At 36.2% G+C, this 17,313-nt stretch overlaps 2 protein-coding genes and 1 long non-coding RNA gene across 4 annotated transcripts in view; 1 reads left to right on the top strand and 2 right to left on the bottom strand.

Annotated features, from left to right (window-relative positions):
- Positions 1-16,897, top strand: part of LOC136812887 (uncharacterized) — a 34,972-nt gene extending 18,075 nt beyond the window's left edge. Inside the window, exons 4-8 of the mRNA XM_067069414.1 lie at positions 11,120-12,094; positions 13,176-13,628; positions 13,912-15,043; positions 15,738-15,761; positions 16,696-16,897. Coding sequence (XP_066925515.1) covers positions 11,120-12,094; positions 13,176-13,628; positions 13,912-15,043; positions 15,738-15,761; positions 16,696-16,897 — 2,786 coding nt within the window. The remainder of the gene's footprint in view (positions 1-11,119; positions 12,095-13,175; positions 13,629-13,911; positions 15,044-15,737; positions 15,762-16,695) is intronic.
- On the bottom strand, positions 559-5,171 carry LOC136812888 (uncharacterized). Its single transcript, XM_067069415.1, has 7 exons — positions 5,157-5,171; positions 4,870-4,966; positions 3,851-4,759; positions 2,491-3,482; positions 1,766-1,965; positions 1,288-1,476; positions 559-1,087 (listed from the first exon to the last, which is right to left on the bottom strand). The coding sequence occupies exons 1-7, from the start codon at positions 5,169-5,171 to the stop codon at positions 607-609; spliced, it is 2,883 nt and encodes a 960-aa protein (XP_066925516.1). The 3' UTR covers positions 559-606.
- Positions 7,806-9,411, bottom strand: LOC136812893 (uncharacterized). 2 transcript variants are annotated; one of them, XR_010847409.1, is made up of 3 exons: positions 8,938-9,411; positions 8,171-8,280; positions 7,806-7,983 (listed from the first exon to the last, which is right to left on the bottom strand). It is a non-coding gene; the product is annotated as an uncharacterized lncRNA (long non-coding RNA). The 2 variants fall into 2 exon arrangements; XR_010847408.1 differs by lacking the exon at positions 8,938-9,411 and having other exon boundaries at positions 8,171-8,930.
- Positions 16,898-17,313: the final 416 nt, after the last annotated feature.

Below are 17,313 nucleotides of genomic sequence, written 5' to 3'. Positions count from 1 at the left end.
AATGGGTGGGGATTTTGAATTCTATTGTTCCCAACTCAAAAAACCAGTGGGGATTTCCCAAAATTTTAGTGTTTTCCTAGTGGGGATGAGGGTTCAGTGTAGTTTTCCAATGGGGATGGAATTTCAGGGTATTTTTCTCACAGGGGACGAATTTGGGGCCAATTTTTCCAGTGGGGATGGGGTCCCACCGGTCTGTGATACGGGGGTGAGTAATTTGAAAGAGTGTATTTGTATTTAGACGTGAATTTCCGTTGCGAGATGTGTTTTTTGTAAGAAAATGAGCAAAATTATATTTTGTTCTCCAGATAACCAGGTATCGCTTGTTTTTTTTTTCGAAACAAAGGGCAAAAAATACAAATCTAATAAGTAAAATAATCCTAAAACTCTGTTTTGATATGATTTGCATTAGAATTTGGCTGTACTTTTGATAAAGTTGGTACACCCAGCCAAGTATGGATTCGATCCACGGCTCTCACCTGTACCTTTTTTTTTCGAAACAAAGGGCATAAAATACAATGATGTCTCAACTTTTTAAAACAATAAAATAAGGTACTAGGCTACAATTCGAAAAAAACTCTAGAATACAATTTCGAAAATGGTAAAATGTTAATCTTCACTTCCAGATTCTTCATCTGTATCATCAAAGATAATAGGTGGATGGGATTCATGCATTGGACATGACTTGTTCCTCTTGTTATGTCCCGTTTGGTTACAAGCTGAGCAAGTGATGCTGGTTTTCTTCTTTGAAGACATGATGGAAGCAGTAAACTTAAATTGTTTGGTACGTAAAATATGTATGATTGTGCGGAATCGTTGTGTGTCCATGTTAGTGTGAGAGAGCTCAGTTTGTTTGATACGTTTATTTAAATGCTCACCAGCATTTGTTGAAAAGTAGCCATAACCCCAATCGAATAGGTGCATGAAGAGTTTCATTAGGTCACTAACATGATTCCTCAGGTAATGGAGATATGGCATCTTATCCACGACTTTCTTTGGAGACTGGATTAGAAAAAGCTGAACAAAGGCTTCTACTCTTCTTTGAAACGATTCTATTCTTGTTTCGTCAGCATGGGTAGCTCTGAGATCCCTAAAAAGAAATAATTTGTACGTTTAGCGATTGTTTTTTCTAAATTCATTATTAGAATTTTAATAACTGTATACTACGGGTCTCTATTGAATTTTCTGAAAGATACTTGCTCTTCAAAATTCTCAAAGATTGGGTTAGAATAAACACCTTTAACATAAAATCAGAATTAATTATATCAGCAAAAATTTGAGAAAAGATACCTTGCAATATCACTAAATGCATTATACAACTTCAATATACTTCTCAATGAATTCGTCTTGTTAGAATTCCAGGATTGATTGAGCTCTTCTACAAAGACATTCAAGAACGTATCGATATTTTGTTCCATTAATTTGCAATCGTTGCCAATCATCTTAAGTGTGTCAGATCCATCGTACGATTTATTTTTGCTATGGGAAAACAAAATTAAACTCTAAAATCTCGAATTTTAATTATTATACACCTTTTTTATAAGCACAGGGTAAATTTTTGTGAGCCTCGTTATGCTAAGTATTCCAAGATTTGAGCCTGGGTATGCTTATAAGTGTTATATGCTTATAAAAAACGTGTAGTTATAAAATTTAAAATCCTGTGCTGGCAGAAATTTTCATTCAAAAATATCCTTGTTCAGCAATGCATTGTAAATAATGGTATCACAAAAATAGCTGATAAAAGTATTTTCTTTAAAACAATAACTACCTATTATGGTAGGATTCAATTTGGAAAGCAAGATAAGTGCAACCGATTTTTCTCAAAGCTACTGGGATAAGGTGCGTTTGATTTCTTTTGGTGACCGTTTGATGTAGAAATTTCCAGAGATAGCGATGGTGGGCCAATATCATATGTAGAGCACAAGGTGGAGTTAATTCGACAATAGTTCCTTTGAATAAGACTGGTGCCTGAAAAAAAGAAAAAAGGGTTATCCATAATCCGGTACTCTTCTGTGCTTAATTGTAGGAGGAGGGGGTCTGATAAGCAGGCGGGTGGACACTCTGGTAGAAAAATCATAAAATGGGGTGGGGGTCATAATTAAGGGATATTGGAGTGATTTTGGTGGGAAAATTAAGGTTTTTGACACCTTTGCGAGAAAAGTCAATTAAGCACAGAAGAGTAATCCATATACCTTAAGGAAACTAGTTTTTGTGGTAATTAATTTTTGCGGAACTAATTTTTGTGGGAATTAATTTTTGCGTTTTTGGGTGTCTATCGAAAACATTAGTCCCGCAATATGCAGTTTTGTCAAATAATTTCAAATAACCCTAGGAAAATGAGAAAACTTTAGCAAAAAGTGGGTGTCAAGCGTGAAAATTAGTTCTGCGAAATATAGATATTTTAGACCCTCTTAGCAGGGAAATAAGTTCCCTGAAAATTAGTAAGCGTGAAAATTAAACCTTTTCTGTACAGCAAAATTATATTGCACCTACCCATTGAGCAAAATGATCTGATGTAAACTTTTTGTAGATTTGACTACCTTTGTCTGGGCAATTGCCCAACTTCTCAAGGGCTTCTTCTCCTCGTGCTATCATTTTCTTGTACGATTGCGACTGACCAACTTTTGGTTGCAGAGAACACCATTCTTTACTATTTAACTCACAATGAATACATCCAAATGTGTGAGTACACTGGCACTTTCCCAACATTTCTTTTGTAAAACTTAAATCAGTAACACTTATTACTACAATATTAAAATGTTCTTTTTCATCACCAACAGTTAAATCTACACCATATTTCACCAAATCTGTAAGCTCGTTGTAAATTCTTGAGACATGTGTACGCAAAGTTTCCCGTGACTCCTTTCCTCTCCATAAGGTAGAAATAAACTGTCCATATGGACATGTGATTAGCTCTTCAATGTTTAGTACACTGAATGATGTCTGTTCAGTCGGGTATTTTGACGCTGCTCGGAAGTTGTCTCCAGTGTCTCTCAAAAATATGGTTTTTTTGTGACTATCAAAATTGTGGTACAGGTTTTCATCTTTTGAAATCAAAAATTTTCTGATTTTATTTTGTCTTTCAATAGAGAAAAACTTCATTTTTGAAAAAAGATCATTACATGAAGCAATCATTTGAAGTGTCTCAGTAACTGTACAAAAGTACCCCATACATTTACAATTGCTTTCACTTTCATGTATTGGGGCAATATTTCCAACATTCAACTCATTCACATATGTTTTCACATTTTTGTAAGAAGGAATATTAACAGATTTTGCAGCAAGGATGGTACGAATATTCCCATAGCCTCGTTGAGAAATATCAGCTTTCCCAATGAGCATCTCAGCTGTATCCTTCTCGTTCAAAGTTTTTGGTTTAGTCTTCAAATTAAGTTTTGAAATAATTCGACAAAGGTAATCTTCATTAAGTTCCAAAGCTGATTCGATTACATCTGGACACTCAGTGATGAGATGTTGAACAAATGCTAAAAGGGAAAAAGAAAGGTTAAAAAATAATTGCCAAATAATTAATTTACTTAAAATAAATTAATAATAAATTAATAACTTCAGGCAAACAAAAAAAGGTTAAAGGAAATTTAATTTTTTCAATGGTTATGTCAATTTTGACCGGTGGAATTGTTTCTATTTTCAATCAACTAATTACGTTAACTTAAAAAAGGTTTTACGCGCGCTTCACGCAAATTGGACATCAGCCTTAACATCACCCTTGTGTTCTACTTTTCTGACCTTAAAGAAAATTATTGAAATATTGGGTTGCTTGAACTAATAACTACCTCGTGATTCAGAATTTGTACCTATTTTGGGAGAGTTAAAAAAATATATATATATTTACACTTTTCATCGCCAAACGACACATACTTCACAACATTATGAATGACCTCATTGCGGGCTTTGATTGCTTTAGGACATAAACTGCTGGTCGGTCCAGCGTTTCTTTTCCTGATATTCAAAATGTTTTTCATAAGTGGTTGGGACTTGATTAATTGAGCATGGTTTGTATCATCACCACCATCATCCTCACTTATCTCACCTGGACAATAACCTTCAAGATGCTCATCAAGCTCGGCAACCAGCTTACGTTGTACATCAGTTCTTTGCATACCGAAAAATTCAAAACCAGACCAGTTTTTTTTCGTGCGAACTGCTTTAGCCTTATCTAAAAAGTTGGAAAGGCATGTACTAATTATGAATGATTCTTCACATATTTCATCATGCTCAGAAGATATGACATATTTTGGTTTATTATCTTCTTCCTTGATTTTCAGATTCACGGTCATCATCTCTCCGCTAACAAGCTTGATAGTGCGTAATGCATGATAACCTGGCTGGAGATAAATTTTCTTGCTATCTTGCTTACGGCCTGTATTTTTAATAAACGCAGGGTGGTCTTTTCTAATTCCCCACTCAACCACATCCAGCCAATTTGAAGTTCTTGACATACCTGATGAAGTGGCAAAAATTGAATCACCTGTAGATGATGAGCTCACATTATCAGCATCACCGCTGTCAACATTATTCTCTACTGCTTCTGAGGCTTGTTTAGAAATTATTTCAGCTGCTTTAACTCCATCAACATATTCATCTTTGTAAAAACCATAATAAGAGTTGCCGACAATCTTACCCTTGATTTCCACTTTTAAATAACCCAACATTTTCTTGACTGCCGTTGTCGAAGCCTTACAATTAAACGTCTTCTCTTGAACACTTTCTACTTCATCGTCTACTAAAACAGTTTGAAAAGCTTGATTACAAATAGAGGTGAGTTGAGAGTAGATTGATGTACTTCAAAAAATATCTCATAATTGCCAAAAGTTCTTTTGGAAATGAATTTGTTGCGGTATTTCATTGTACCATGCGTTGATTTCCATCTCAAATCATTCACTGATTCCCCGATATTGATGATTCCAGCCCATTTAAAAAGTTTTTCCATTATTTTGTAATATTTTGACTATAAAAATAAAAGGTGTGGATTTAATGAAAACAGCCATGATTAGAGAGAGATTTTCTTACCCAGCGAGGTACACATCACCTACTTGCTCAGTGTTGATGTTGTGAAATATGAATCGGCAGCCATTTTGAATCTACCAAGAAAAGTGTTCTGTCAACATTGCAGAACACAGAAATGAGAAATAACATACCTCCAAAAAAATCATGTTTTAACTACTTTCCCTTCAAGAAAATGCAACCTACTCATTCAAAATGAAAAGTAGGATAGTTGAAATTGGTAATCTCAAAAGTAGCTGTTGTGAATATAGAAATAACGTTCAGGAAAAAGCATCTTTGAAAAAATCCCCCGAGGGTATAGAAAAATCCCCCGAGGGTATAGATTGCAAAAAAATCAACTTTATACAGTCATAAACCAAAGTAAACTTGAAATGTTTTGGTTTTTCCGCAGCTCCATCTATCATCTTGAACGAGAGAGTCTATTTTACAGAAGGATCACCATAGAAACAGCAGTAAAGGAACCAATCATAAGAGGACTAGAAAGAAAACACGAAAGCGCGGGAAACAAACTTCCAAACGCGCAAGCAAGCGTAGGCGGGGAAAGATCGCCGTGAATGCAAATAGCAGATCGTTCGTCGACAGCAGTTCAGGAGATGTCCTTTTTGGTGACGTAAGTAGTGATTAAGTCTCCATGATATCATCCATTGATGAAGCCTGAAGTGGTAAGCTTGAACGGTTCGGTGTTAATTGATGTCATGGAAGGACGTGGATGTGATATCGCAGTTGGGTTCTGCTTGGCTTGATGCATGTAAGTCGATGGGTACAACTTTGTCTGTTTGGAACATTGAGATGCCGCAGGAGGCTCCTGCATGGCTTGGGCATTGACGGGTGATTGGTACGTCCTTGACTGACCAATGTTGAATGTCGCCTCCGGCGGCTCATGATATCATCCATTGATGAAGCCTGAAGTGGTAAGCTTGAACGGTTCGGTGTTAATTGATGTCATGGAAGGACGTGGATGTGATATCGCAGTTGGGTTCTGCTTGGCTTGATGCATGTAAAACGATGGGTACAACTTTGTCTGTTTGGAACATTTAGATGCCGCAGGTGGCTCCTGCATGGCTTGGGCATTGACGGGTGATTGGTACGTCCTTGACTGACCAATGTCGAATGTCGCCTCCGGTGGCTCCTGTAAGGCTAGTTTGATTGACGATAAGTGTCTCCTTGATGGATCGAAATTGATTGATGACGCAGGTGGCTTCTGCATGGCTTGTCTAATTATTGAAGGTTGGTGCGTCTTTGGTTGATCAAAGCGTGACGCCGCAGGTGGCTCCCGCATGGCTTGTCTGCTGATTGGCGATAGAGTCTTTGATGGATCAATGATTGTTGGTGCCGCAGGTGGCTCCTGTTTGGCTTGACTTATGTTAGTTTGATCTTCATTCGATGTTCTTGTACAAAGCACACCAATCCTTGCTATCTGACGTTGTAGTTTTAGTTTCTTTGTCATTTGAGCATGGTCATATTCTTCTTCAATGAATTTTGATTCTGCGAGTAGTTCGGCTCGTTTGATAGCAGTTGATTAGAAAGCTGACTACGTCTCGATCTTGGTGGATCCTGACTGGGTGGATTTTGACAACTTGAAAACCATTGAAGAGCTTGAAGAATGTGACGATCGTAAGGATTTAGGTGACCTTGATGATCGTGGTAATTGCAAAGATTTACTTGATGATGCAATGCTTCTCTCTTCTTCTTGACGATTTAATGTCTATATTTTGTCGTAAACTGACTGTTTTACAACATTGATTTGATCATCAACTGTGGTAAACCAATACTGGTCTTCAGCCTTTTCGTGTGGGTCGAGTAACTCGTTCAGCTCATTGTGAGTGCCCTCGAAAGTTAATGCTGTCTCGTTGTACTGTTGAAGTCGACTTTTAATAAGACTTTGATCCAGCAGGGTTAATGTTTCCATCATAGACTTGCCTCGTTTCTCTAATCTGTTGACAAATCCTTTTCGTTCGGCAAATAAGTGTTGAATACGTAATTTCTTAACCTTCTTGGTTTGTTTTCTTTCTCTCTTCGGGTAGCGACGTGTTGAAGCTGTTACACTAAGCAAAAACAACCCTGTTCATCATCTTGAGATGGTATGCTCTCTTTTTCATCAGGTTTCTCGACAATTTGGGTCCCTGCACGACTAGCATCTCCCTCATCTCTGGGTTGATTGACTTCTATGGCGGTCCGGTCAACTTCTATGGCGGTCCAGTCAACATCTGTGGTGGTACAGTCAACATCTTTGGTGGTACAGTCAACATCTCCATCTCCATTGTGAACTCCGACGAGTTCTAGGGGACGATCGACATCGTCTCCACTCATTCTTATGTTTCACTTTGTGGAAGCCCAAAACAGTGTGGTGTGTCTTTTACACTGGTGAAAATAATTTTCTTCTATCAAGTAAAAAAAACCTCAGGGAAGAATATATTTCTCTTCCGCGGAGCAAGAAAAATATTATTGATCAAGAAAACAAGAAAAACAATTTTAAGAAAAAACTCTTAAATCATAAGAAAAATAAACTCAAAGTAAGAATCATTTTCTAAACTGGTGAAAATAATTTTCTTCTAAGAAGAATTGTATACTTCTCTCAAGAGAATTTTTCTCTTCTGCCCAGCAAGAATATAAGAAGGCTTTTCTTCAAGCGAGTAATTTTTTCTTGAATATTTAGTGCATTTTTCTTTTCGAAATTTTCTTCGGTAAAAAATTATTTTCTACAATGCTTATTTGTCTTATTGTTGTCGAAACAACAGTAGCTGCTCATTTTAGTTCAAGGTCAATTCAATTAATATTATGAATTTCTGTTGTATTCTGTATTTGTATCTTTCACTTTAATTTTAATGTAACTGACTGAAATACTACATGATTTTAGTATAAAATGATTTAATATTTGGCAGCTCCACGTCATCAACAGTAATTGTTAAAATCGGTCAATTGATAGTTACAAAAAGCTTTCATCTCTTTAGCCTCGTCAATCTGAAAAACAATCAAAATGAGCATGTTAAAATTTACTTGTTTTGGAACCTGGATTGACCTATGAGTAGAAACGAGAGCCACTAAAGCTAATACGATAGATATAAGCAGGAATTCTATAAACAAAGTAAAATTAATCAGATGAAAATACACCAAAGATTCGAAAGTGCATGGCAAAAGTAGTTTTTACCTGCTTTGAATGTGGGTAACTTGTGGTAGCTTGGATGCTTTTTTGGCGTTATCTGTTCTATGATCGTCACTTTGTTTTCTGTCAGCTGCGTCCAGTTACCATCGGTTGTCCTGAAAAAAGGAAAAGAGAGAACGACAAAGAAACTTCGATTTTTTTAACCCTGATCTTAATTGAAGCTTGAAGCAAGGACAAAAAATATACAAATATGTCTTACGTATTTTACAAACAACAAACAAATCTGATGAAACATGATGTTTTAAGTCATTCGAGTAAAAGGATAACCCGCCAGAAGGCTGACAAGCACAACAAAATTAGCACCCGCCATAAGGCTAGCAAGCACTGAATTACGTTTACTCAAATAGAAAAAATTTGATAATTTTATTTGTAAAAGTTTTAGGTCATTCGAGTAAAAGGTTAACCCGCCAGAAGGCTGACAAGCACAACAAAATTAGCACCCGCCATAAGGCTAGTAAGCACTGAATTACATTTACACAAATGGATAAAATTTCATGATCTTAATGGTAAAGGTTTTAGAGATTTTGGGGCATTGGAATGAAAGGTTAATCAATGAGACACAAGCACAACAAAATAAGCACCCGCCAGTAGGTTGGCAAACAATCAATAACACTTATTAAACAAGAATAAAATAATGAAACTGCTTAACTAGAATTACCTCTAGGGCTCTAGGGGAACAGATTTAAGATTTGGCCCCTAATATGTATACAAATTTTGAAATCATAAAGGAAAACTAAAAAAAATATTCTTACCATTTTCAAAAGTCTTCCGATCACACCACATATAAATTTTTAAGAGAGAGATATTACGCTCGTATTACACTTTTGTAAATTCGCATTTGCTGGAGCCACGCTTGGCTAATTCAATTCAGATAAATAGAGCTTTTGTTCAAAAGCCACAATAGAAATAAAAAAATGTTTTAATTCCATTGTGAAGGCCTCAGGAATATTTTGAAGAAAAAATTACTTTCGATAACTTTTCAGAAGAACTTTTTTCTTGAGAAAAATTCCAAGAAAAAATTTCTTTAGAGAACTCAAGTTTTCTTCTCATAAAGAAATCTTTTCTTTGAGTTTTGATCTGAAAAATTTCAATAATATGCTAAGATTAATTTACTCGTACAAAGTTTTTCCCATAGATCAATAAGAATGTTTTTCTTTAGGAGAGAAATGGTATCTCTAACAAGAAAACCTATCTCCACTAAGAAAAGTATTTTCACCAGTGTAAAAATATTTGAAATAAAGTAAAAAAAATAGCTAAATTCCTAATTTCGGAAATCCGCCAGTTCCGGATTAAAAGGGCCAATTCCGGAATACAGTAAGGAAAACAATGCAGAACTCTAAAGGTAAAATGGCCCTAGAGCAAACAAAGGGCAAAAGGAGGCCAGAAATAGAGTATGAAGCCAATACGACCAAAGTAAAAATGTAATGCCCAAAAGACACAACGGTCTGTGACCAAAAAATAGCGAGGAAAATGACTCCAAGATCGACCAAACGAGGCACAAACTAGGTCAAAAGGTGACCAAAATACAAGGAAAATCTAAAGAATCCTAGAGAATCTAGTACCAAAAAAATGTACAAAAATGGGAAAATTACAAGTCAAAAATTATAGTAGAAACTTACTGAAACATAAGCTCCAAAGCACTGTGTATAGATGGCTCCACAGGAAATATCAAAATGTATATCAAGTAAATCCAAAATGAATCAATTCAATTTGCTCTAAAATGTTAACTATGTAAAAATTCTCCGACGAGAAGTGAAAATGGAGTTTCTACAAACTCCTGAAAACGTCTACACGTACTCATAACAATTACTAGATTGCATCCGCCAAAAGCAAAAAAGGGCGAGATGAAAATCGAGGAAATTTGTGCATTGGAGCATTAAAAACTAATTAAATAGCGCTTCGTCGTGCAAACGTCATGATTATTACTCTCTCATTTGACCGAAATTCAATCCCACAATCCTTTTCGTCTTAATTCAAAAGTCGTGAAAGTTATCACTCTTTCTTTGTAATTGAGTGTAATTTGCGTGTAAGCGTAATAAACGCAAAGGGTGATGAGATTGAATTTCAGTCAAACATAAAAATCAATGTCTATTTTTAGATTCGCGACGGTATGCTATTAAACATTAAAAGGCGATATCATACGCTAATTCCCAAATGGGAATATAGCTACCAAAACAACATACGTCATACTATATACACAAATATGTGAAGTCTCTTGGGGCCAAAGTTATCATGGCCACAACAATAGCAATACAAATAAGCAGCAGCTAACATCATGCTGAAAACCGCCATATTTAAAAACGAGCAATGTTTACAAATGCTTAGTTACGTCTACCTGGACTCGCGGACTGACAAAACGTTAGATTTTATCTTAGCGAGTGAGTCGATCTCTAGAATATTCAAATATGTTCTAGAAGTTTCTATAGCACTTTCGTTTTCTAATTTTTTTTCCACACCACCGCCGCCGCCGTTAAAGCCTATCGTAATACTCTTGTCTCCCGAATAGACGGGGGGTCCGAATAAGCAGGTAGGAAAATTTTCTAAATTCTAATAAGCGGGGGGGAAGGAATATGAAGGGGTAATATGAAGACAGAATTTTTTTGAACTGATATCAATTTAAACAACACAATAGAAACTTTAACAAATGAACACGTAAAATAAGAACCAATATTAACAAAAAGGAAAATCTTAACAAGTTTAAGGTCTATCTACCCTGTAATGAAATATTAAATTATTCGAATATAATTAAAGGGGAGGGGGGCTCTTAATAAGAGCGGGGGGATGGATTTTTTTCGCTTAACAATTAGCGGGGGATATCTATTCGGGAGACAAGAGTACTTTCGCTATGCGAAATTAACAAATGGAGTTCTTTTGTACAAGCACTTAATGTAATAATAAAACAGTGACTTTTAATGGATTATGATTTTACCTTAGATATGACGCACGGCCAAAGAACTTTCACCGTTGATAAAACACTGATCTACACACACAACTCTGGATTGGATGATGATGTTCATCATTACAAACCAACAAAACCCATAACAGAGGAACAAGAATGTAGACCGATACGAACTGGTCCAAGCATTACGAAGACTGTTGCTGACTTTAGAGAAAGATCGTTACAGTATTTTAAGGAAAACACAGTCGCAAGGGAGCGACATTTTCCGCCATCATTTTATCTAAAAAATCGAATCATCAGGGATTGGTTAGAAAAACTGGACGAAATGAAAATGTTCAAAGATGTGAAATATTTGACACCTTACAATCCACGACACCATTTGTACATCATGGGGCTGGATGATAAGGATTGTGATGAAATCATAACAGCAAAACATAAATCGTATGATGACGTCATTCTGGTTGTTGATTTTGATCGTCACCTGTTGATGGTATGTTCTATCATCACTTCAAATGATCGAGAAACTCTGTATCAAGGAATACAAAAACTTAACGACGTCACAAAAACAATTATCCATGTAGCCAGTGACGTCATCAAAAACAATTACGTCACCATTATGTCGGTCCCAGTTTTCCTTGACGTTGACGCGCACACTTTAAAGCTATATTCAATATTCAATGACAATTTTGTTAGTTGCAGTGGAATGTTGGTCACTAAAAACGATTTAAGTTGCACACTCAAGTTACAAACCAAATTGGAAAGCTTCTGTAGAAAAGCTTCAAGTGAGATGGCATCTTTTAAAAGACAAGGGGTCTGTTCAAGAGATCTCACTTTTCTCAATTCGTTGTGCGGGCAAATAATGAGTTCAATGGCCTCCACAACACAATATCTGCCGAAGATATCGGAAAATGTTCCAGAAAAGATCGACACTATCCTTCTAAACCATAATCAAATCAACCTCATCAACGACCCAACGAAATGGAAGATCATCAAAGGACCATTTGGCTCTGGTGAGATTTTCTCTATTTCTTCTGAAAACTTTAATTTATTTTAGAATTTCTGGTTGAATATATGGTTAAAATTTAGCATGCGCTACCGAAATAATCAATAGTCACTCAGAAAATCTTTCGCGACATTTAATGAAAACCTAAGGTCTCAGTACAAATCCCTGTAAATTCCCTGTAAAGTCTCAGCACAAATCCCTGTAAATTCCCCTGTAAAGTCTTCAAATACGATTTTAAAGCTTTAATCTAAACGGAGCGGATGAGAAGTAGATAGTACGGATGTAAAGGTGATTTTTACTACACAATTCTCTTCGCGTAATTTTTTTGTCTTTTTTTTTCAAAGTTTACAGACCGACTTACTGTCGTTTTGTATAAGTTTCCCATTTCCGGAAAAAGACTTCAGGTAGTTGAAAAATGAGCTTTGGAAGGTAGGCAAAATCATGAGTAAGCACAAAATTTTCTGTACCTTTAGAAAAAAACCCTTTCCAACCTTATGCTGTTATCCCGGAAAAGTAACAAAAATCTTTATGTGGAAATGGGAAACTTAAACAAAACGACGGTAGATTATCTTTTAATTAGCCTGGGTATCAAAAATAATCCACATTTATAAAGGCTCATTTCCATCGGCCATTTTGTATAGAAATGAACCTGTACCTTCATTTTCATTTGTTTTCCTTTTTTTTGTAATGTTATCGAAAACCCCGTGAAAATTCTGCTCAGTGACTCGGCGCGAATTAACCAATCAGATGCACTCGCATATGCAGGAAAAAACATTCCCGTAGACGAGTTAGTTGGACCAGACAAACAAGAAGACAATAGACAAGATTATAAATAAACTAGACTGTGAAATAGTTTACGGTCTATACAGGCTATACAGTAACTCTCTCTGTATTGGACGTGTATTGGCGTTTATTGAAGTTTAGGAATCTGTGTTTTTCTACGACGGAGGCGGTTAGCTTCTTTCTTTTGTCTCGGTTCTGACGGTATTTTTCTCGTCCTCAATTCTGCAATTCAAAACTGCTTGTGGTTCAAAACTGTTTCATTCACTCAACCATCCACGTTCAAACTGTTCTCAATTACTTCTTAGGCAAAAGTGTCTCCATGTACGAGATTGCACGAAAACTTATGCATCAAACAGATCAACTTTATTATATTACTTTTGATCCATTTTCATTGGTGGATTTAAAGTTCCAAGAGGGGTTCAATAACTTATGTGACGAGGAAAAACTTGACAAGTCCAAGATCAAAGCTTTCAGTATCGGTGATGCACTAGAAGGATCAACAATCGATATTTCGGATGTTTACAATATGATGTATCCACCGCGTATCAATCTTTGTCGAGTATTGGAATATCTTTATTCTGATAAAACAAAACGTGTCGGGTTTATGATCGACGAGTTCCCTGGTGATTTTCTCACAAGCAAATACGCTGAAAACCTCAAGGAAAGCCTCGTAAAGAATTTCCAAGATACGACTGTCATTCTTGCGCTCCAAAGTGTAGAAAAAAAACGAAAAGTTGTCAAATCAGGATTTTTCAGTGGTAAGTCATTTTTGAACTTTGCGTAGACCACAAAAATGTCTTATGTTATCTTTTTTTACTCATATTTCATTTTGTAGTTTGAAGAAATTGCGATAGATCCTAAGCTAATAGAGTAGACCTGTAGACCATGTCTTGTATCCTTTGATATGTTAAATGGAAGAGAATATTTTGCGAGACTTTTGCATCTACTACTTTGCTTTTTGAAGCAAGCGAACCATTCACTTCACCATGCAATATTTTACATAAAAACGGTTTTTCAATTTTTATCGAATTCCTTTTGTAGACGATGTCAAGCAAGTTGAGAGATGCGACTACCATCAAACCGGTATGAAAGTCTTCACTCTGGACAAAACAATGCGAATGGCGGTAAATATTCACCATATGATTGAAATCTTTCAGGAAGAAATCGAAAAGGAAATCGTAGACGTACCGTTGGAATACAAAACACTAATTCTACGCAGACCGTACGCACCCTCCGCCCGAAAAACAAGAGAAGCTTCCAAAGATGTCCCTCTTAAGCCTCAAGAACAGAAAGAACAAAAGCAACCGAGACCAACGGATGACGTCAGTCTCCACGATAACCCGAATCATCCTTCAACTCAAAGCGTGCGAAGGAAAACCAACATTGCCTCATTCTACGATCCAGAAAAATTGTTATCAGACATAAACGCTCAATCAGGGTCTGTTTCCAAAAAACTTTCAACTTCATTCTCTTATGTTCGTGGTCCAAGTGGTCATCAAATCAAAAGTGATTCAAAGCCCAACCTCATTTATTTAAACGACTTTAGATTCGACTTCAATAACTTTAATTCGTCTGATGCAGCTTATTTGAGTGCAATTTTAAGAAGGCTGATGAAAAAGGATGTTCAGTTAACCGTTATATGTGGTACACTGGAAGAACTAGCTATTTTGAAATATGTTTTTCAACATAATTTAGAGGTATCAGAAATAACAACATTTGCACCGTCTTTAACAGGAAAATATCCAACCAAAGCAGAGAAATTGGAGGCTTTAAAAACGGGAAAAGTATTACTCACGTGTTATAGAGGTTTCAGAGGCTGCGAAATGGACCATTGTATTTTATTTGCTAGCCCTAAAGATAACGTTCCAAAGAATTTGTACATTGAGATGCTCACTCGAGCTATCAATTTCGTGGATATAATCGTTCTTCCCGTAAAGAAATCAAGCAGGGTATCTCGTTTGATTGGAATTTTCGATAAATGGCTGCAAGCTGGTCTCGTTTCTCCTACACATACTAAACGTTCAAGTACAAACATTATTTTCTCGTCTTTGGAAGAGCTAGATGTTATTGTACCACTTGATCAAACCGGCGATCATAATGTTGAAAGACAGATTCTTCAAGTCATCGAGGATAGCTCGTTATTCAATCACTCCCACATCGATGCAGCAGTAAAGTAAGTAAAATTTATTGTATATCGGTACTTCATATACAATATTCACAGTAACCCTTACAACATAAGTGTTTTAGTATATTCTCGAAAGTTTATTATTTACAACATAACCTACACTAAGTGCGTAACGTAAAATCATTACTTCTTAAAAAATCGAAGATACAGAGCACATATTGTCAGAATGATATCCTATCCCATATCATATTTTATCACCTGATAACATCACTGTAAATAACTAGTTTTGTGATACCGACGGAAGCATATACACGTTTTTTTTTTAAGAAACTAGTTTTACCAAGCAGCCTCAATGTTTCTTAAGAAATCGGCCTTTTGAGCCTTAAATGTTTCTTACGTGTTTCTAAACTTTGTCAAGCTTAAAGGACGCATGTCGATAATACAAGTCTAATTGACTAATCTACGGTACTTTCCTATCTTCTATATTGATTTTCTGACTTTCTCAAGTGTTTCTAACTGTTATGTATGTATATTTCTGGAACCTTGATTGAAAGGTTCTTAAAAAAAAACGAATTAAAAAATGCTATTTTCTCATTCTCAGCCTCAGCATGTTTCTTAGATGTTTCTTAGTTTTTAGGCATTCTGAGCCTCATGTTTCTTAAAAGTGTGTTTCTTAAAAAAAAACGTGTATTTTGAAAACGCGTTGGTTTTTAAAGAAAGTTATCTTTTCTTATTTTTTCAGGAATCTGCAACAATTCAGGACTAGGTATATTTCCAATGAAGTAATTTTCAAACTGTCTTAAGGGTCATGCCCTTTTTTGCTAAGTATTTAAGGAGATGTAACTAGTTCAAACTCTACCTCTAGTCTTTGAAGATTTTAGTTACCCGTTCAAAGCTTGTAAGGTAACGAAAGGCTCCTTTACCTTTTGATATGCGGGAAGAGTGTTGTTTATTCATTCAAGCATCGTCATTTTTTTCTATAGCACAGAAACTAAACCTTACCTGTCTTCATTGAAAAAAAAATGTGTAGATGTCGGTTAGTTTTGGACGTACTGTATGCCTTTTACACTTCGGGACTGAATTTTGATCGCAGCGCCCTCTTATTGAAGAGAACGTGCTGGCATTTTCGGATTGGGTTCGCATTGTAAATGGTGATGTATGTACACGTAGGCGGTGGATAAATTAGCAACTAGGTTCTTTAATACCAGAATTACGCAAGCCTAACTGTGCCATGGCTGGTTGTGCATCCTCGCCAATTGTCCCAAAATTAGAGAAGAAAGGAGGTAAGCAGAATCTTGAGCAAACTTTTACCTGTCTCAAAGCCATGTCTGTCTAGGGTAAAGGGAGGCAACACTCCTTCTCACAGCCCCACTGGGAACCCTCCCCACTGGAAAAAATGGCTAAAATTTTGTCCCCACTGAAAATAGATCACCGCAAATTATTGGCCTACTTTTTCCAACTGAATTTTCTGCTCAAAAACAATAGAATTCAAATCCTCAGTCATGAGCAAAATGGGAATATTAATCCCCATTGAGTTTTGGTCCGCTTTTTTTACCCCCACTGGCTGAAAAAATCTCACCGGGTCTGTGAGAAGGGTGTGTGAGGCAGGAAAAAAAGATTTGGATGATAACAGTAGGAAAACACTTTTGGAAATTTCCTGCCATTTTCGAATCCCCTGTTCATCCTTTCTTGTCTTGTAGACATTTCGGATACGAACTTCGAGACACAGCACGTAATGGGATAGTGACAATCGATGGAACAAAATACGATTTTGATGGTAAGTTTATTTTTTTTGGAAATGAGCACCCCTTGATTTTCTGTTATGAACGGTTACGTTGTTTTCCCATTTGTTGCACTGTCAAAAATGTTGTGCATATTTTTAATACAATAATGACCGGTTAGTGAGGGCTTTACTGAGAAATATTGCCCGTGGTCAAGTAACGACCGAGCTTGCAAGGCTGTTGCCTTGACCGATGTTCAATTTTAGTAGCAATAACTTTCGCGAGTTGCTAGGGAAAGTGAATAAAAAATTATTTCAAATATCATTTTTTTCTTCAATCGAAAGAGTGATATGCTAATAAATGAAAAATAAACTATTTGCACTTCTTCCTCCCATTCCGAATCCTAGTCAGCGCAATAATATCGATAATATCGACTCTCCTAGGCTTTTAAAACTTGGAAAACTTTCGCGATTTTAGAAAAATTTCATTTTTCGCGAAATTAACTTTGCGAATTTCTTGTTTAATTTCTTACCTGGCAGNTGTACAAAACGAGTGTGATTATTTGTGTGCCTTGCGTGCCCTCGTGGGTCTCGTGGG

The sequence above is a fragment of the Clytia hemisphaerica genome, unplaced genomic scaffold (genome assembly GCF_902728285.1).
Source record: "Clytia hemisphaerica strain Z4C2 unplaced genomic scaffold, Clytia hemisphaerica genome assembly, whole genome shotgun sequence".
Classification (NCBI taxonomy): domain Eukaryota; kingdom Metazoa; phylum Cnidaria; class Hydrozoa; order Leptothecata; family Clytiidae; genus Clytia; species Clytia hemisphaerica.
Note: the sequence above shows the minus strand (reverse complement) of the source record. Positions and strands in the feature narration are given on the sequence as shown.